Here is a 22,676-nt window from a genome sequence, read left to right on the forward strand (position 1 = left end):
TATATATATATATATATATATATATATATATATATATATATATATATATATATATATATAATTTTTAATGACAATATTTAACAACATGCCAATGAATAAATATATATATAAATACAGTCCAATCATTCAAATATCAATGTTGCTTATTAATAATCTATCTTGGAATGTTAATTTATAACTTAATATCCATATTAATAAAATTTGGATCATCAATATTATTATTAAGTTTATCTGATATATTAACCATTATTTTATATTATTTAAATATCTATTTAAGTTCAACTTAAATATAAGATAAAAAGAATAAACGCTAATTATTAATTTCAATAAATAAGTAAATAAATTATTAAAATATTTTAAGTTCAGTAAGATCCTCTTATATCATATAAGATAAAAAGAATAAACGCTAATTATCTCCCTTTGATTATTTTATTCCACACATAAGATTATCTCCCCTTATTTTTTTTATATATTCGAAAATTTAACCTTTCGTGCATTTGATATCGGGCGGGGGGGGGCGATGTATATATAATATAAATATAAATATAAATATAAAAAGTAAGGCGAGCAATTTAAAGGTAAATATATATATATGTATATATATGTATATATATATATATATATATATATATATATATATATATATATATATATATTTTACACAGTGATCACCACTTATCAAGGCCCGGAAGCCACTCAGGGATAAGGGTTATTGCAAGTACATTACGTTAGTGAGGAGATTTGCTGAAGTGTTTACTTAAGGGGGCGGTTCATTAGGAATTTGTTAACATTGGACTTGAAGACATCCAAGTTGTAGTCCGGTGGGAAGCAGGCAGACGGAACAGAGTTCCACAGGCGTATATATATATATAATACAAAGCTGAACATCTGCGTGTGTGTGTGTGTGTGTGTGTGTGTGTGTGTGTGTGTGTGTTAGAAATTCGCTCAATATATGTTACCGTGACATAAGTTGACATATATTTGGTATTTTTTAATAGTATTTTGCCTAGTTTATTATTTATAACACCTTTTCCCAAACTTACCATGTTAAAGAGTGTGTCGGGCGCCATTTTGAATTTTCTAATATATTGGTAAACACTGCATGTTTTTCGAGCTGAATAAACATGTTACATTGAATAAAAACACTAAAAGCATATCCAGTTTGGTAGAAAAGTAACTTATCTTGCCTTTGATAATAATTATTTGTTATATAGTTTTTTTTTTTTTGACAACTTTTTCAAATCTATGTGTACAGTAATACAAACCCCTGATTACATATAATGATAGAAGATGTATCGAGGATCAGGAATGGATATGTTTGATCTTGCAGAACGGTGGTTCATAAAAATTGTGGGGTGTGCGTTCAGCTCCCAAAGTATGGAAATAAAAAATGAAAAAAAAAAACGTTTACAAGTGTTTTTGATATAGATGTACATCAGAATATTTTGATAAGTATGTTTTAACTTAAATAGGGATGGTATAATAAAATTGTGGGGTCTGCGTTCGCGACTGTACTCCATGGAAATATGGCAAAAACTTTAACAAAGACATTTCACATATATTTGCATAGTATACTTTGATAATTATGTTTCAGTTTGAAGAAATATGGTACAATAAAATTATTGGGTGTTCGTTTGTGCCTGACCTCCATAGAATGTAAATATGTCCCAAAGTTTAATAAGGTTTTTTAAAAGGGGCGAGGGTCCGCAGTAACATCTTAACTTTAATCTTAATTCACGTTAGTTTTTATTTATTTTTTTGAGTTGAATCATATTGTGTCGAATAAATTCACCTCATAAATTCACGTTCTTATTAAAGTGAAAGCAAAAAAAAAGTCGGTATTCTCAATAAAAATTTTGCATAACTCTGTTTTTTTTTCCTTCTTCACTTGCATGTGGCACTCTTTCCAAAATAGATAAATAGATAAATAATAAAAAATAAGAACGTTACTTGTTATTGTGTCAAAACAGGGAAAAAATCCTGCTCACGTGATTATGTGTCTTTTTAAAAACATTTACACAACCTTGTAAAACTGAAACGAAGCTGTTCTGCTTGAAAAGGGCGCCATTTTCTTCTTATTCATGTTTATATGGATTCTTTGCTTTAAAAAACTAAAGTAATTACGTGTTTACTTTTTTAATATCCCATTTTGCTGTTTCGGATTATTTTACTAAAGTAAGTAAAGCTTCATTATTTTTCAAAACTGTTTTTTTTTCTTTGTTTTTCGATATTTCGTCAATATTATTTAGTAAGAGTGTTTAGCAGAAAAGCCAACAAACGACTACCCGAAAAAATAAATATACAAGAAATAAATGTTACCATAGTCAATAAAAGTTCAGTTCATGTTTTTTTTTGCTTTGAAATAATTTTTAATGCTCTTTACTTGAAATAATCTCAGCGAACTGAAATTAAAACGAAATTTGAGGCGATAACTACTTAAATGAATTTTTATATAAACTACACATGCCATATCGAATATTCCTCAAGCACAAAATAACGGAAAACATTAAAATATGCTTATAAATATTCCTTACGTTGACGGAACTCTCTTAAATTGTTAACACAGAATGCTCAGGTGGCCCTCCTTCAAATTGAAAACGGGGCTCTCCATTTCAAAGTCGCTGCCATTTTTATTGTTTTTAAACCGGTTCGTGAATTAAAAAGAAAAAATGTTTACAAACTACTTAAAAATACAAACCAATGAACTTTTCTATCATAAAAGTAACTTTTATTGACTATGGTAACATTTATTTCTTGTATATTTATATTATTATATATATAAAATTTTCTCTTTGTAAGGAAACATCATTTTGTTGGTCACTCTTGGTTACGAATGGAAACAAAGTTGATATGAAAAATATATTTTCGCAAAAATTATCTTTACTTTCATCATATTTTGCTTAGAGTAAAATTTTTGAGTATCAAAACCTATCTCTTTACAACCCCGTCCTTTTCAACACCTATCATACTTTCATCAATCATAGTCCATTTTCTGTAGGCTGTTTTTGAACCCAGTCAATGACCGGTACTTTTGCTATTATATATATATATATATATATATATATATATATATATATATATATATATATATATATATATATAAATAATTTTTTATCTTTTATTAAAAACATATTATTATAACCTTATATTCAAACCAAATTCAAATTTATAATTTTACTCTATTTTTTTTTTATTTGATTTTTATTTGTTGTTAAGTGCTTGGAGAGGGTTAGCTTGCGGCCGTACGCGCGAGCACACACATGCGTACATACACACATATACTTAAAGAAAGATTATATATATATATATATATATATATATATATATATATATATATATATGTATGTATGTGTGTATGTATGTATAATTCTTAACTTTTATTAAACACATATTATTATAACCTTATATTTAAACCAAATTCAAATTTATAATTTTATTCTATTTTTATTCTCAACCCATATTACTTTGCTTATCAAGTAAATATTTTCCTTTTTATTTTAATTTTTTCCAGATACATCTGCCTTACTTAAAAATTGCTAGGTTTATTTATGGTGTCTTTTACATATAAAAAAATCCACCCAATACTTTTGCTGATGAGGAGACTTTGTTTAAAAAAATCTATATGTCAAAATTATTGTCCATGACTTAATGTCTATCACAATAAAAACATCGTTTCCGAAACGATCGTACAATTTATTGACTTTGTTGTTGTTCCTTATAATAAAACAGATTTTTAATTTTTAATTCTAATTTTAATTTTAAATTATCAATCACATTACTAAATATTAAAGTCGCTTATTATATATCCGAATTACAACAAGCACTGTTCTTTTCTTGTATTTTAATTAAATTAGTAATTTTACTATCACATTAAAATACACTGCTCTTTAGACTACTGTTCTAACCCCCTTTATATATATATATATATATATATATATATATATATATATATGTATGTGTACATATATATATATGTATGTATATATATATATGTGTGTGTATATATATATATGTATGTATATATATATGTATATATATATGTATATATATATGTATGTATATATATATGTATGTATATATATGTATATATATATATGTATGTATATATATATATGTATGTATATATATATGTATGTATATATATATATGCATATATATGTATATTTATATATATATATGTATGTGTATATATATATATGTATATATATATGTATGTATATATATATGTATGTATATATATGTATGTATATATATGTATGTATATATATGTATGTATATATATATATATACATGTATGTATATATATATGTATGTATATATATATGTATGTATATATATATGTGTATATATATATGTATGTATATATATATGTATGTATATATATATGTATATATATATATATATATATATATATATATATATATATATATGTATGTATATATATTACCTAGAATCAGGTGACCAGGTCTTGATGTGCTTTAAACATACTTTAAAACATGACGTTAGATACCTATATATTCTTTATTGCTCTTCCTCGACTCAGAACTGCGTAGATATCGCACTGTCTCTTGACGCTCAAATGCATGTATTTGTTGACTTTAACGCCCGCCACAATAATTGGCTTGGCTTCTCTAACTTAACTATATTCCATGCCTTGACTCCTGATTCGTCTCCCAGATCGTCAGAACCAGCAAGCCTTACTTCTGGATCTATTTCTGATAAAAGTTCCATTGCCCACTTGGGAATTCTGATCATTTTTTTTTTCATTTTTTTTATTCAATTTTCATCCCAAACAAGGCACAGTGCCACTTTGAAGCAGGGGGCTACTATTAGGGACTTAATTAGCGGGGTCATTATGATTGCTGCATCGGAAAGGCCAGTTAAAAATACATAATATACTTTGTTATTTTCTTTAATTTAATCCCTTTTTTAGAATTTATTAGAAAAAATTTAACTTTTATTTTACCGTGCCAATAAATATGATCATCACTGTATATATATATATATATATATATATATATATATATATATATATATATATATATATATATATATATATATATATAATTCTTAACTTTTATTAAAAACATATTATATATTATATTTAAGCCAAATTCAGATTTATAATTTTATTCTATTTTTTATTCTCAACCTATATTTGCTTATCAACATTAATAAGTAAGTATTTTCCTTTGTATTTTAATATTTTCCAGAGATTATTATTATTATAGGTTATTTATGGTGTCTTTTATATATATATATATATATATATATATATATATATATATATATATATATATAAAAACACCCAACACTTTTGCTGATTGTTTAAAAAAAACTATATATCCAAATTATTGTCCGTGACTTAATGTCTATCACAATAAAAACATCGTTTCCGAAACGATCGTACAATTTATTGACTTTGTTGTTGTTCCTTCTTATGAAACAGATTTTTAATTTTAATTTTAAATTATCACATTTTCCCCCTGTACATATACAAATTTGCTTTTAATCATGAATCATAAAAGTCTTCCCTTCCTAATTGCAATATTTAAATTTTGTATTACTAAAACATTATGAAATATATATATATATATATATATATATATATATATATATGTATATATATATATACTCGGGTTTTTTTATATTCAAAAGTAATGGACTAATGAATTCAACGAGGTTGTTAGATAGTGCTCAATAAAAAGAGCTGATAATACTTGTTTATTGTTATATAAACATGCTCACATCCCGCTGTTACAAATAGCCACTTGTTTCAATCAAACAACAGATATCATCAGGCAGCGACTTGACTATTCAAATGTTCATTGAATAACCTATGATTATTCAATGAACATTTGAATAGTCAAGTCGCTGCCTGATGATATCTGTTGTTTGATTGAAACAAGTGGCTGTTTGTAGCAGCGGGATGTGAGCATGTTTATATAACAATAAACAAGTATATATATATATATATATATATATATATATATATATATATATATATATATAGGTGCCCGGAAAACTCGTCCCGGGAAAACTCGTCTCCGGAAAACCCGTACCCAGAAAACTCGTACCCGGAAAGCTCGTACCCAAAAAACTCCTCCTCTTTTTACTAGGTAGGAAAACTGGTCCCTTATTGAATAAATATCGTTTGAAAACACATTTTATTACCGTTCTTGAAGGAGATATTATTTTTAAAAGAGACTAGGCACCCCCATAATATTTTTAAGAATTATTTTTAACGCTTGCTTAAAAAAAATAAACTTAATCACGGAGTCAAGATACGAAAAACGAAACGAAATATTTATTTAAAAAATACTCTAGTTTTATCACTTTTTATGTCATTACGAAACAAAAATAAAGAAAGAAAACATATTATGGTATTATTGAAGATTGCGTGTATATACGCGCACGGGGTTCACCATATTATGGTATTATTACCATACATTAACATGGGTACTAATTAGAGGTCACCATTTCGGTAGGTTCCCACTTCGGGGCGCTTCCGATAACAGGGAGAACTGGAGCGCTGAAATAGAAAGAAATACTGGTAAAAGAAGACATTGTCTTATAAAAATGAGGACGTGTAACGCGACTGTGTTATGAATTCATGAGGTTTTATATATCCAATATATATGTGTGTTTTCGAAACTCGGGTTACAAAGAAAGACAGTGCATTTTGTAAAGTCTGTATTAATGTTCAATGCTCCTCTTGGCTACCTAACGGGAGCTGAGGAGTTAGACGTGTGTTCTGTCTCTAGTCGCCATGGAAGTAAGGACGTTTCCTTCACTCGAATGTCCCACGTAAACCGTTCTCGCTTTTCATTGGCTGGAACCTCTGATGACGTATAAGAAGAAAGGAAGGAAAAGAGAAAAGAGTAGGGAGAAAGAGAGAACTAAGGTGAGAATACAGCCTAGTCTCGTAGTAGTAGCAGCTCGCTACAAGAGTCCCCCTCCAATTAACGGAGTTAAGTAACTTATACCCAATTATTAAATCTGTTCTTTGTTTAAAAATAAAAGTATTCGTTTTCCTTCCTGCTCTAGACTGATATGTGTCAGTAGCAATTCCATCTTCGACTTTGTAGTAGTTTAACATCAGGAGGAGAGGGGATCGTTTAAAAGTCATTTCGGGGGCACTTGTCCAGTACTTAAAAAATATACAAATTTATTTTCTTTTGGAGGTGGGGGAGGCTCGTTTTAAAACTATATCTACCCCAGTACTTTTTTTTAATTTTCGGACATTTTTTTGTTAAAAATTATTTACTAAGTAATGTCGAGTCTGACATTACTTGTTATTTCTTTTTAATTAAATAAACTCTTTAAAATAAGTTTAAACACCAAAAACTTACAAAGCTAGGTAGAAAACGAAAACTTAGAAAAATCAATTTAATTTTTTTAAAACAATAAACATGTAAAAATATTTTAAAAATATTATTGGATGTGCATTATCACCTAAAATTATACAAATTTATTTCCTTTTGGAGGGGGGAGGGGCTCGTTTTAAAACTATATCTACCTAAATATTTTCTGTAATTTTCTATTTTTTATCCTCCTAAGACGTGATCCTCTTATATCGGACACTTTTTGTTCATAAGGAACACTCGACATTACTTTTTTTTAAAAACTAAATAAACTCTTTAAAATAAGTTGAAAGACCAAAAACTTAGAAACATTAATTCAATTTTTTTAAAACAACAGTAAACAAGTAAAAAAAAAAAAATATTATGGGATATGTATTCTCTTTTAAAGACAATATCTTCTTCAAGAACGGTAATACAATGTGTTTTCAATCAATATTTATTCAATAAGGGGCCAGATTTCCCACCTAGCAAAAGGGGGCGAGTTTTCCTAAATTCATATATATATATATATATATATATATATATATATATATATATATATATATATATATATATATATATATATATATATATATATATATATTTATATATATAAAAAATATAAATATATATATATTTGTATAAATATATAAATATATATATATGTTTATATATATATATTTTATATATATATATATATTTTATGTATATATATATATTTTATATATATATATACATATATATATAAATATATAAATATGTAAATATATATATATATTATATATATATATATATATATATATATATATATATATATATATATATGTGTATATATATACTTGATTAATTTTTGTGATTTGTTAATATAACAGTTTTTCTTTCAATCTAAATAAACTAATAAGGAAAGTATAGACATTTAAAGAAAACAAAAAAACCGGAAGTTGATTCCGCCATTTTCTTCCTCCATCTTTAGAGAGCGATACAAAATGGCGACTAGACGTTTCCTGTTTTAGTATTTCCATCTTAAAAAAGCATTTACGTCTCCATCGGATTTATTGTTGAATCGTTTTGAAGCGAGAAGACATTTGCCAAATCTCAGCTGTCGGTGGATCTTAAATTTACCCGAATAAAACCCATCAAAAGTTAGTAGTTTTTCTTTCTTCATTGTTAGTATAAACAAAAAAATGATACTTGTGCACTTGTGCAGTTTAGTGCCCGTTTTTTTTTTTCCATTCACTCTATCCACACTAAAATAATTGTCACGCAGATCATGGTTGGTTCCACACTTTCTTTATGATTCGTAGGGTCCACGCAATTTCCTTTTTTGGTACTTGTGCATTTAACGAACCAGACGCAACTCAGCATTTGCTCGGATAAAACCGTTGACGTTAAGATAAAAACATAAAATGTAAAACGAAATTCACTGGCGACCAAGTTTGAACGAAAGCAGCAAACCCTCAGGTTTTTGTTTTTCAGCGCAATTCCGAAAGCCGTTCTTAACATGGGGAGGTTGGTGTGTGTGGGGGGGGGGGTTATATAACTAGGTACTAATGCACTTACTGATTCGCGCTATTTTTTAAATCGTATTTCCAAGTTTAATTAAAATTTTATTATGATTTTTTGGGTTTGTATTAACGTTATTATTTAAAAAGTTTGTACACATAGATTCGAAAAAGTTATCAAAAAAACAAATATAAAACAAATAAATGTTATCAAAGGTAAGATAAGTTATTTTTCTACCAAACTGGCTATAATTTTTGTGTTTTTATTCAATGTAACATGTTTATTCAGCTCAAAAAACATACTGTGTTTACCAATGTAATGGAAACTTGTTAGAAATTCGCTCATTATATGTTACCGTGACATAATTTAATTTGTTAGATGAAAGTATGCGGGTTTGTTTTACTGTACACATAGATTCGAAAAAGTTGTCAAGAAACTAATAAAAACAAATAAATGTTATCAAAGGCAAGATAAGTTACTTTTCTGCCAAACTGGATACATTTTTTGTGTTTTTATTCAATGTAACATGTTTATTCAGCTCGAAAAGCATGCAGTGTTTAGTAAACACTGCTTACCGATGTAATGGGAAATTCAAAAATGGCGCCGACTCTCTCTTTAACACGGTAAGTTCGGGAAAAGGTGTTATAAATAAAAAAAACTAGACAAAATACTATTAAAAAACCACCGAATATATGTCAACCTATGTCACGGTAACATATATTGAGCGAGTTTCTAACATTATTTTGTCTAGTTTATTATTTATAACACCTTTTCCCGAACTTACCGTGTTAAAGTGAGACTTGGGCGCCATTTTGAATTTTTGAATACATCGGTAAACACTGCATGTTTTTCGAGCTGAATAAACATGTTACATTGAATAAAAACACGAAAAATATATCCAGTTTGTTAGAAAAGTAATTTATCTTGCCTTTTATAACATTTATTTGTTATATATTTGTTTTTTGACAACTTTTTCGAATCTGTGTACAGTAATACAAACCCACGCTATTTTTTTAAATCGTATTTCCAAGTTTAATTAAAGTTTTATTATATGTTGTTTTTTTTTTTTATTCAATTGTAATTATTTCAGCACGGATCACTCTCTGCATGAGTGCCTATACCGTATTTTCATGTTAATTTTTCTTTTAGGTAAATTTTTAGATTAGGTCCACACCTCCGCCTCCACAATTTTCTTTTAAATGACGACTTGGATAGGTTTTCGACTATGCTGAATACGAAAATCGCATTGAAATTTTGCAGAAATAAGTAGTTATCGAGATATAAAAACTTGTATTATGCATTGTGTTCTTTGGCGGCCATCTTTTTACGCGCATGCGCACGCGCCATAAACAAATCTACGCGCGTAACAAAGATGGCCAACAAAGAATACAATGCATAATACAACTTTTTATGTCTCGATAACTTTTTATTATTATTGTTAGGTGGAATTACACAATAGTTGTAAAACATCCTCTCCATGTTAAGAATGGCTTCATAATAATAACGTTATTATTTCAGCACGGTACCTTCTCTGCATAAGTATCATGTTTTGTTTATTAAATTGTTAGGTGAAAGTACAGAACGTTTACAAAACATCCTCTCTCTCATGTTAAGAATGGCTTTCTAAATAACATTATTTCAGCACGGTGCCTTCTCTGCACAAGTACCATCTTTTGTTTATTAAATTGTTAGAAAGTACAGAAGTTTACAAAACACCCTCCCCATGTTAAAAATAGCTTTCTAAATAATAGCGTTAATTATTTCAGCACGGTACCTTTTTTTTTTTTTTACATGGAGTTCACCATTTATCAAGGCCCCCAATGGCCACTCGAGGATAAGGGTTATTGTGTTTACAGTAATCAATGGGATAGTGTAGCGATAGTATTCATTACTTAGGGGGGGGCAGTTCATCAGGAATTTGTTTATGTTGGACTTGAAGACATCCAGGTTGAAGTCGGGTGGGAAACAGGCAAGCGGAACAGAGTTCTACAGGCGTGCAGTTCTAAGAAAGAAGCTTTGTTCATGGAATCTACGTTTTGATTTAGACACAGATAAAGAGTGGGGAAAATTATTGACGGTGGTTTCAGCTAGTCGGGTGTTTTTTTTAAAAAGATTGGCGAGGGGGAACATGAGAATGGAGCTCAGACGAGCACTTGCCATGGAAATAACGATAAAACAAGGATAGCTCGCAACGTCTTTTCTGTGGGAAAGAGGTTGCAGGGAAGAGAAAAGGGAATCCCCCACCAAGTCACGAAGTCTATTTTGTACTCTGTCAAGGCAGGATAGGCTGTTTTTAGCAACTCCCACCCAGATGTGCCAGCAGTACTCCATCCTTGGACGTACTTGGCTTTTATATAGATAGAGAATTGCATCAGTAGTGAGATATCTTCTGCATAAGTACCATGTTTTGTTTATTAAATTGTTAGGTGAAAGTACAAAATAGTCACAAAACACCCTCCCTATGTTAAGAATGGCTTTCTAAATATTATTTCGGTACTGTTCCTTGTCTGCTTAAGTTTGTTTGTTTATTAAATTATAAAAGTGCAGAATAGTTACAAAACACCCCCCTTCTCATATTAAGAATGGCTTTCTAAATAATAACGTCATTCTTTCAGCATGGTACCTTCTCTGCATAAGTACCATGTTTTGTTTATTAAATTGTTAGGTGAAAGTACAGAACGTTTACAAAACGCCCTCTCAATGTTAAGAATGGCTTTCTAAATAACATTATTTCAGCAGTCAGCACGGTATCTTCTCTGCATAAGTACCATCTTTTGTTTATTAAATTGTTAGGTGAAAGTATAGAATAGTTTATAAAACTCTCATGTTAAGAATGGCTTTCTGAATAATAACGGTATTATTTCAGTACGGTACATTCTATGCACAAGTACCGTGTTTTGTTTATTAAATTGTTAGGTGAAAGTACAGAACATTTACAAAACATCCTCCCTCCCCATGTTAAAAATGGCTTTCTAAATAATAATGTTAATGTTTCAGTACTGTTCCTTGTCTGCTTAAGTTTAACTTTTGTTTATTAAATTGTTAGGTGAAAGTACAGAATAGTTTACAAAACACCCCCTTCCCATGTTAAGAATGGCTTTCTAAATAATAACGTTAATTATTTTAGCACGGTACCGTTTCTGCATAAGTACCATCTTTTTTTGTTTATTAAATTGTTAGGTGAAAGTATACAATAGTTACAAAATACTTTCCCCATGTTAAAAATGGCTTTCTAAATAACATTATTTCAGCATATATACTATCTATTTTTGTTTATTAAATTGTTAGGTGAAAGTATAGAATAGATGCAAAACTCCCTCCCCATGTTAAGAATAGCTTTCTGAATAATAATGGTATTATTTCAGTACGGTACCTTCTCTGCACAAGTACCGTTTTTTGTTTATTAAATTGTTAGGCAAAATTATAGAATAGTTACAGAACACTCTCCCTCCCCATGTTAAGAATGGCTTTCTAAACGTCATTATTTCAGCACCTTATCAAGAACTTTCAAATGGGGCAAAGATTCACCAGTCCAAATATGAGAACAATACTCTGTACATACTCTGATAGTAGATTCGTATCACCACTTACCAAGTCCCAGAGGCCACTCGAGGATAAGCATTAAAGAGTGTACAGTAGTCAATTGGACAATATAGTAATCGTTAGTAATGGAAATTCGGTAAATTTGTTAACTTAAGTGGAACGGCTAATCAAGAATTTGTTTACATTGGACTTGAAGACAACCAAATTGTAATCAGCTGGAAAACAGACAAACGGAAGACAATTTCACAGGCATGCAGTTCTAAGAAAGAAACTTTGTTCATGGAATCTACGTTTAGGTTTAGGCACAGATAGAGTGCTGAAAATTATTGATAGTGTTTTCTGCTAGACGAGTGTTTCTTGTGAAAGTTTGGCGAAGGGGGGGCATAGATTGGAGTTCAGTCGAGCACGTGTCATGAAAATGATGATAAAGCAGAGACAAACTCGCAACATCTCTTCTGTGAGAAAGAGGTTGCAGGGAAGAGAAAAGGGCATCCCCTACTAAGCTACAAAGTCTATATTGAATTCTGTCAATAAAGGATAAATCCTTTCTAGCAGCTCCTGCCCAGATGTGGCAACAGTACTCCATCCTTGGACGTACTTGGCTCTTATATAGATAGAGAATTGCATAAGCAGTGAGATATCTACTGGATCGATGGAAGGGTCGCACAGTTTTTCCAGCGGCTTTGGCAATGGATTTGATGTACGTGTTCCATTTCAGATCAGCAGTAAAGATCAAGCCCAGAGGCTCGTCAAAGCATGAGGCCTCCCCAAGACGAGAGCCATTCATTTCAATTGATGCCAGATAGGAATCAGAACGCTGATGATGTAAAGAGAGAAGCTTGGTTTTAGATGCATTAAAAGTAACCAGCCACTCCTTTCCCCATTGTACTACGTGCTCAAGATCAGAGGAGAGAGAATCGGAGAGAACTTGGTCGTTTACTGTCTTAGATGTGCTACCATAAATGGTAGTGTCGTCAGCATAAATGTCTATGAATGATCTAAGCATGTGACTTGGAAGATCATTGATGTAGATCAGGAAGAGAGTTGGGCCCAGGATGGACCCTTGAGAGATTCCAGCATTAATACCTACACACACTTTTAGAAGGGGTTTCCTATGATAAAGTTCACCCCATTTTCAATTAACCCGAACCTATCATTTTAGCAGCAGCTTCTTTTTTTTCCTTACAGATAAACCTTGAAAATGACTGAACAAAAACTCGTTACCGTTGGCAACAGTTGGCAGGCAACGCTTAGCATGGACGAGGCCATTTCTATTTTCACTGGATCGGAAGATGATCAATATTTGTAAGTTTTTTCTTTTTTTTTCCCCCTTTTCACCCCAAGCAAGGCACAGAACCATTTTGATGTAGGGGGTTGAGCAGCAAGATGTCTGTTCACATTATGCTTGAACGTCCGCATGTCAGTACAGTTGGGAAAGCAGAATCCCAGAAGGGAGTTCCAAAGTCTAGCAGTTCGGGGGAAGAAACTGTTAGAGTAGAAATTTCTACTGTGAAGGGGTGGGATTTAGCTGCTTTTTGGGTTTATTCACGTTGAGGAGGTACAAGTGCTTGTTCCACCATCAAAATATTAAATAAAATAAATATATTTTCGTAAACCGTTAGTGCGAACCTGTTTTGTTGATAGAACTGAACTTCCGGTTCGATTCATTTTACACCCACGAATTGACGAAACGAACTAGAAGATTTCATTTTCTGTTTACTCGATAAGTAAAAAAAAGCAAAAAAAAACATAATTCATTTGTTTATCTTCCAAATTTTTTAATTTAAACATTTTTTCTTTATTATATCAGGCAAAAAAAAAGTTTGTCGCTTGCTTTTTGAGTCAGAGTTGTTTTTTTTTTTAATTTTTTAATTCATTTTTTTTTTTGATTTTTCGATATAAGAAAATATGAACTTTTTTTATTATAAACACTATAAACTGTTTGATAAAAGTACATTTTTTTTCGAATAAATTTTACGGATTGGTAACTTGCTTAAATAATATTTCGTGCTAAGCAGAGAGTGGTCCGCGCTATTTTTTAAATCGTATTTCCACGTTTAATTAAAGTTTTATTATGTTTTTTTTATTCAATTGTAAGGTTAAAATACAGATTAGGTACAAAACACCCTAATAAGAATGGCTTTTTTTTTTTTTTACTTATCAAGGCCCAGAGGCTACTCAAGGATAAGGGTTATTGCGTGTACAGTAATCAATGGGATAATATCGTAGCAATTGTTAGTAATGGAGATTTGATAAATTGGATTACTTAAGAAGGCGGATTATCAGGAATTTGTTTATGTTGGACTTGAAGACATCCAAGTTGTAGTCAGGTGGGAAACAGGCAAACGGAAGGTGTGCACTTCTAAGAAAGAAGCATTGTTTATGGAATCTGCATTTTGATTTCGGCACAGATAAAGAGTTGGGAAAATTATTGACAGTGGTTTTAGCTAGACGGGTGTTTTTCGTGAAATACTGAATGCTGTGCACAATTTTACCATTCCAGTCAGTGGAGGGGGGGATATGGAATTCTTGGCTAAACTTCCTAAACAACGGCCATAATAGAAAGAATTATGAATCTGGTACGACAACCGCATCTACAACAGAATTCAAACTAGTTGAATGTAGCTGGCTGAAGATTCAGGTTTCCTGACCTAAAATGTATTAAATATTGGTGTTATTGTTTGTTTTTTTTTCCCCCTTTTCTCTTTGCAAAACTCAACCCTGTTCTGCAAAAACAAAAACAATTTTCCTCTACAAAACAACCAAACCAAACGCCATGAATAAATATTTTTTTAAATAATAACGTTATTATTTCCGCACGGATCACTCTCTGCATTAGTACCGTACTTTCACCTAACAATTTAATAAACAAAACATGGTACTTACGCAGAGAAAGTACCGTGCTAAAATAATAATGTTATTTAGAAAGCCATTCTTAACATGGCGTTTTGTAACTATTCTATACTTTCACCTAACAATTTAATAAACAGAAGAGGGTACTTATTCACCACTAAAATACTTGTAGAACAGGCAGAGGGATGCAACGTTTCGTCGATGGGACAGAGGCTGAAGTTTAGATGACAGTTCAGGTTGGCGACTCTCTTTTGAACCTTGTCTAGGAGCGAGAGACTAGTAGCAGATGCACCAGCCCAAATTTGACAACAATACTCCATACATGGGCGAATAGTGGCTTTATAGAGGTACAGGATACTTTCAGGCGTAAGTAACTTTCTAGCACGGTAGAGAGAGCCCACCTTCTTTGCAGCAGCCTTGGCAATGCTCTCAATGTATGTTTCGACTCTTCCCTGTGAACATTAAACCAAGCAATTTAAAGAAGTACTTTTGAATGATAAATCTTTGGCCATTGCTATTGGTGGCAGAGAAGGTTTCTTGTAATTATTGAAGGAAACAAATTTAGTCTTGGCAGCATTGAATGTGACCATCAATTTTTGTCCCCATTCCACTACAGATTGGAGGTCATCCTCTAGTGTTTTTGCCATTTCTTTAGCTATGTGTTCATTTGTTTTCCTGTTGTGTCTGTTATAGAATGTGGTGTTATGAGCCTATATACCCATCTCAGAGGCAAGGAAGTACTTAAGAACGTTAAGCCGAGGAGTTTGAAAAAGTACTTTCAGGTAACATATCTTTAGCCGTAGCTATTCGTGGTTGAGGAGGTTTCTTGTAATTATTGAAGGAAACAAGTTTAGTCTTAGCAGTATTGAATGTGACCATCCATTTTTGTCCCCATTCCACTACAGATTGGAGGTCATCCTCTAGTGTTTCTGGCATTTGCTTAGATATGTGTTCATTTGTTTTCCCCGCATGCCTGCTATAGAGAGTGGTGTCATCAGCAAATATACCCATCTCCGAAACATTTTTATCAGGGAGGTCATTTATGAATATCAGGAATAATAAAGGTCTAAGTCTAGACCTCTGAGGTAGACTCGCATTTATATATTATTGTTTAGATGTACCACCATCGAGGACAACCTGGATTTTTCTCTTACTTAAGAAGGATTTAATTATGTTATGTATTCTTCCAGTGACACCGTATGATCTGATTTTCCTGAGTAGACCATCATGCCATACCTTGTCAAAAACTTTAGATATATCTAAGTTTACCACTCTACCCTCCCCTGCCTAGCTATAAAAGTGAAAGTGTCTGTGTGTGTGTGTGTGTCTGTCTGTCTGTGTGTGTACATTTCCATACGCAATAACTCTGTCAATTTTTAGTCTACAGACTCGAAATTTGATATACAGTGTACTAAGATTTGGGAAAATCGATGTGATCCGTTTTCGGCCAAAAATTTGGCGATTAAAGGGCCAAAGTTAAACGATTTGCCCTTTAAGAACTCTACCAAACTCCTCCGACAATTTTGGGTCTAAACACTTGAAATTTTAGATATAGGTTCCGTGGACATGGATCTAACTTAATAACTTTATTTGAGCCCAAAACCATAAATTTTAAGGGGTCATAATAGGGGTCAAAATTAAAAAAAATTTACCGTTTTTTTTTGCTCAACGTACACCTTCAAATACCCGGGCAACGCCGGGCACCCATGCTAGTATATCTATAAAAGTATCTGTATGTATGTATGTATGTTTGCATGTCTGCCTAAAACTTTTGACAGAGGCGACGGATTTTTACAAGATCAGTATCGTTTTGAAGTTCAACCTTTCAGACGACAAATATCGAAAAATTGACTAAAAATATTAATATATTCACCCTCAACTGGGCACTTTTCTACAGGGGGTGTTGCTTTTTTCGCCAATATTTTGCGAAAGTCGTCCTCTTTTCTATGGGGGCGGAAGGGGCTCGCTTTTTTCGACGATATTTTTTAAAGTCGTCCTCTCCTTTCGATTGTCTAGTCTTAATTTAAACCTACATCACTTCCTGTTTGGCAGTGATCGTAACAGCAAAGACGTAAGGTTTTTTGTTCCTGTTGTTTTCCTTCTTTGCGGTACGGGTTCGAGCCTGCCTTCCTACTACCACTTTTTTTTTTTTTTGCTCAACATACACATCCATGAAATGCTAAATATGAGAACTCACACTGGGAAAAAAACACATTCTTGTGAAGTGTGTGCATATTCTTGCTTTAAAAAATCAATGTTATTTATGCATATGAGAACTCACACTACAGGAACGTAAAAAATGATCTAAAAACGACATGGTCTCTGAAAGAAATAAACATTATACCGCTTGTGATAGGAGCAACTGGGTTAATAAAAAAGAATCAGAAATACTTAGAAGCGATCCCTGGAAGACCAAGATGTAACGAAATACAAATAGCAGCCATAAAGGTAACAGCATCTATTATATAACTTATACGATCGTTTTGAAAACAATGTTTTTATTGAAATAGACATTAAGTCATGGACAATAATTTAAAAATTTTTAGTTACCAATATAAATATGTCTGTTTGCATGTCTGCCTTAAACTTTCAATAGATTTTACCAAGATCTCTGCGGTCTCTTCCAAATTACTCAGACAATTTCTGGTCTAAATATTTGAAATTTTACATAAAGTGTATTCAGAGATAAGCTTTTTCATCAGTTTTGGGTCGAAAATTTTTAGTTACCAATATATAAATGTATGTATGTATGTCTGTTTGCATGTCTGCCTTAAACTTTCAATAGAGGCGACGGATTTTACCAAGATCAGTATCGTTTTAAAGTTCGACCTTTTATACGACAAATATTGAAAAATTGGCTAAAAACATTAATATCTTCCCCTTCAACTAGGTACTTTTCTACGGGGGGGAGGGGGTCACTTTTTTCGCCGATATTTTTTAAAGTTATCCTCTCCTTTAGATTGTCTAGCCTTAATTTTAAAAAATGTCGCTTCCGGTTTGGCGGTGGTCGTAACAGCATAAACGCCGGGCACTCATGCTGGGCAAAGCCGTGCTGAAATACTAATATATATATATAAAGCCAATAACTTATACGATCGTTTTGAAAACAATGTTTTTATTGAAATAGACATTAAGTCATGGACAATAATTTTAAAATATAGTTTTTTATAATATATAAATGTTATCAAAAGACCCTCACCCCTCCATGTTTTTTTTTTTTTTTCACACTTTAATTTCCAACTCGCCTCAAGGCTTCGGGTTAAATCCTTCCTACTTACTTCAAACATCCGGGCAACGTCCTTTGTTTTGATTTACTCAAAAGCACACCTCTGAACACCCGGGCATCGCCGGGTACCCTTGCTAGTGTTGCAATATTTTGGAGGAGTAATGGGGGTATGATCCCACACAGTCGGACGATTCTATTTATAAACGATGCTGCTAAGAACTGACGAATCAAATTAACTACCTTCTGCTACCAACCAATCAGAAACCAGAATTGCTTCATAAATATTAAACCTTTTCTGGAGCAATTTCACATGTTCTTTCCCGGGTTTCGACACGGTAAGAATATTTTGTTCTGTGGAACTGTCTACTACAAACAGGTCCCCTCCCAGGACTTGTGTGTAACAGCGAACCATCTGAAACTGTTCTGAAACTCAAAATGGCTTACACTTCTAAAGGTTATGCGCCAAGCGTGCGTCTTTATTTCGATGGATCTGAATCAAAATTCGAATTGTGGCAAGTTAAATTTCTGGGATATCTACGAATCCAAAAGCTACACAAAGAACTAGAAACACAACCTGAAAACAGAAACGACCCCGACTTCATTGAAAAGAATGCAACTGTCTTTGCGGAATTAATACCGTGTTTAGATGACTGAAGTCTATCATTGGTAATAAGAGAAGCCCTGGACGACGGCTGCAAAGCATTAAACATATTGAGAGAGCATTATTTATCGAAAGGAAAACCCAAAATTATTTCTTTATACACTGAACTGACCTAATCACAAGAGTTTCCAATGTGGATACAGGACTCAATATCTATAAAGCAAAAAGATTAAATTTTATTTAAATCAAAACTCTTATCAAAATAACCCCCAAAATAAACAAGATATCGCAAGTTGAAGTTAAGGGAAATTTAACTTTATTTACCTGTTTTTGCATCCTAAACTAGGCTAGTTTGGGATACACAAAAAAAATCGGGCCCCAACTCTAATTAGGCCCCGTTTCTTAGTGTTTTGTCCGAATGAAATGAAACTTTGGTCATAACTAGTTTATTATATTCAAAACATCACATCAAAACACTAGGGTCTTTGGCCTTTTTTTCTCCGTTCTACAGCATATGTTCTAGATGGCCGCCATTTAGCTTTTGTTTTTTTGAGAGGGGGGGCACGCTGTATTATTAATCGAGCTAAATGTGTCTGTGACAAATTTTTATGAAACTGTACGTCTGGCAAATTAAATACAGCAGTTAACCTAATGAGTTGAGGATTAAATTAGTCGGGTATTAAGTGAGTTTTAATCCCGCCTGAATGTCGAGTAACGAAGAATAATGAGTCTCATATCAGTGACATGGATTAACCTTGTTTTTTTTTAACTTCAAACATCCGCACCGAGTCTTAAAAGCAACAAATATAAGCTTTTTGTGAGAACCAACTCTTTAAAATTATAAATATTAGTTTTTTATAAGAACCAAGTCTTAAAAATAATAAATATTAAATTTTCATAAGAACCAATTTTTATAAATTATAAATAAAAGCTTTTCATAAGAACCAATTTTTATAAATTATAAATATTAGCTTTTTATAAGAAACAAGTCTTTAACATTATAAATATTAACTTTTCATAAAAACAAAGTTTAAAAAATTATAAATATTTAATTTTCATAAGAACCAATTTTTATAAATTATGAATAATAGCTTTTGTAAGAACCATGTCTTTGAAATTATAAATATTAGATTTTCATAAGAACCCAGTTTTATAAATTATAAATATTAGCTTTTTGTAAGAACCAGGTCTTTAAATTATAAATATTAAATTTTCATAAAAACCAAGTTTTATAAATTTTAAATGTTAGCTTTTTGTAAGAAACAAGTCTTTAGCATTATAAATTATAAATATTAACTTTTCATAAAAATAAAGTTTAAAAAATTATAAATATTAGCTTTTTATAGGATCCAAGTTTTAAAAATCTATAAATGTAAGATTTTTTTGAGAATCAAGTTTTTATAGGAGTAAACTATGAATATTAGTTTTACATGGGAACCAAGTCATAAAAATATAAATATTAGATTTTTATAGACACTCAAAAATTATTAACCAAGTTTTAAAACTTATAAATGTTAGCTTTTTATATGACCCAAATTATAAAAACTATAAATTGAAACTTAAAAACTATAAATGTTAGTTTTTCGTAAGAACGAAGTCTTAAAAATAATAAATATTAGCTTTTTGTAAGAACCAAATTTTAAAAATTATAAATATTAGCTTTTTGTAAGAACCAAGTTTTAAAAATTATAAATATTAGCTTTTTATAAGAACCAAGTCTTTAAAAATATAAATATTAGCTTTTTGTAAGAACCAAGTCTTAAAAATTATAAATTAATATTTATAATTATTAAGACTTGGTTATTTCTATTAGAACCCAGTTTTATAAAATATAAATATTATCTTTTTATAAGAACCAAGTCTTTAAAATTATTAATATTAGATTTTCATAAGAACCAAGTTTTATAAATTATAAATATTTGCTTTTTGTAAGAAACAAGTCTATTATAAATATTAACTTTTCATAAAAACCAAGTTTTAAAAATTATAAATATTAGCTTTTTATTTTTATTTTTTTTTATATTTTTTAGCTTTTTATAGGACCCAAATTGTAAAAATCTATAAATGTTAGATTTTTATACGAACCAAGTTTTACAAACTGTAACTATTAGTTTTATATGGGAACCAAGTCATAAAAATATGGATATTAGATTTTTATAGAAACCAAAAAATATTAGCCAAGTTTTAAAACTTATAAATGTTAGCTTTTTATATGACCCAATTTATAAAAACTATAAATTGAAACTTGAAAAATATAGATATTAGTTTTTCATAAGAACCAAGTCTTCAAAACTATAAATATTAGCTTTTCATAAGAACCCAGTTTTATAAATTGTAAATATTAGCTTTTTATGAGAACCCAGTTTTATAAATTATAAATATTAGCTTTTTATGAGAACCCAGTTTTATAAATTATAAATATTAGCTTTTTATGAGAACCAAGTTTTAAAAATTATAAATATTAGCTTTTCATAAGAACCCAGTTTTTTTAATTATAAATATTAGTTTTTTATAAGAACCAAGTCTTAAAAATTATAAATATTAACTTTTCATTAGAACCCAGTTTTATAAATTATAAATACTAGCTTTTTGTAAGAACCAAGTCGTTTAAATTATAAATATTAAATTTTCATGAGAATTACTTTTAAAAATTATAAATGTTAGCTTTTTGTAAGAACCAAGTTTTAAAAATTATAAATATTAGCTTTTTGTAAGAACCAAGTTTTAAATATTATAAATATTAACTTTTTGTAAGAACCAAATATTAGCTTTTTATAGGAACCAAGTTTTACAAACTATAAATATTAGTTTTACATGGGAACCGAGTCATAAAAATATAAATATTAGATTTTTATAGAAACCAAAAAATATTAGCCAAGTTTTAAAACTTCTAAACATTAGCTTTTTGTATGACCAAAATTATAAAAACTATTAATTGAAAACTATAGATATTAGTTTTTCATAAGAACCAAGTCTTAAACACTATAAGTATTAGCTTTTTGTAAGAACCAAGTCTTAAAAATTATAAATATTAGCTTTTCTTAAAAAAAAAAGTTTTAAAAATTATAAATATTAGCTTTTAATATGAACCAAGTCTTTAAAATTATAAATAATAGATTTTCATAAGAACCAAGTCTTTGAAATTATAAATATTAGCTTTTCTTAAAAAAAAAAGTTTTAAAATTATAAATATTAGCTTTTAATATGAACCAAGTCTTTAAAATTATAAATAATAGATTTTCATAAGAACCAAGTCTTTGAAATTATAAATATTAGCTTTTCTTAAAAAAAAAAGTTTTAAAATTATAAATATTAGCTTTTAATATGAACCAAGTCTTTAAAATTATAAACAATAGGTTTTGGTAGGAAGGCAGGATTGAACCAGAAGCCTTGGGGCGAAAGTGGAAAAGAAAGGAAAAAAGCTGGCATCTTACCCACAGCATTCAAATTAAGGGCAGTCAATCCAACGAAAACAAGGAGTTGCAAAAATGTTGACGCAAAAATAGACTCCTCCTTGTAAAAAGCAGCCCAGGTGACCAGCACAGAATTAATCTTTTTGGTCATTTTTTAGATATTTTTTATCCGAGAGATCGATCTTTCTAACAAT

General features: G+C 30.3%; 2 protein-coding genes across 3 annotated transcripts in view; one reads left to right on the forward strand and one right to left on the reverse strand.

Annotated features, from left to right (window-relative positions):
* Positions 1–22,676, reverse strand: part of LOC145271258 (beta-lactamase domain-containing protein 2-like) — a 376,845-nt gene that overhangs the window by 251,059 nt on the left and 103,110 nt on the right. The gene's annotated exons all lie outside the window — the stretch shown is intronic.
* The window catches only part of LOC145271260 (uncharacterized), a 48,460-nt gene continuing 34,098 nt past the window's right edge, over positions 8,315–22,676 (forward strand). Inside the window, exons 1-2 of the mRNA XM_080126821.1 lie at positions 8,315–8,485; positions 13,578–13,694. Of these exons, the coding sequence (XP_079982947.1) occupies positions 13,591–13,694 (104 nt within the window). The 5' untranslated portion in view covers positions 8,315–8,485; positions 13,578–13,590. The remainder of the gene's footprint in view (positions 8,486–13,577; positions 13,695–22,676) is intronic.

Source organism: Euprymna scolopes, chromosome 46, assembly GCF_053919585.1.
Source record: "Euprymna scolopes isolate OS-2025 chromosome 46, ASM5391958v1, whole genome shotgun sequence".
Classification (NCBI taxonomy): Eukaryota; Metazoa; Mollusca; class Cephalopoda; order Sepiida; family Sepiolidae; genus Euprymna; species Euprymna scolopes.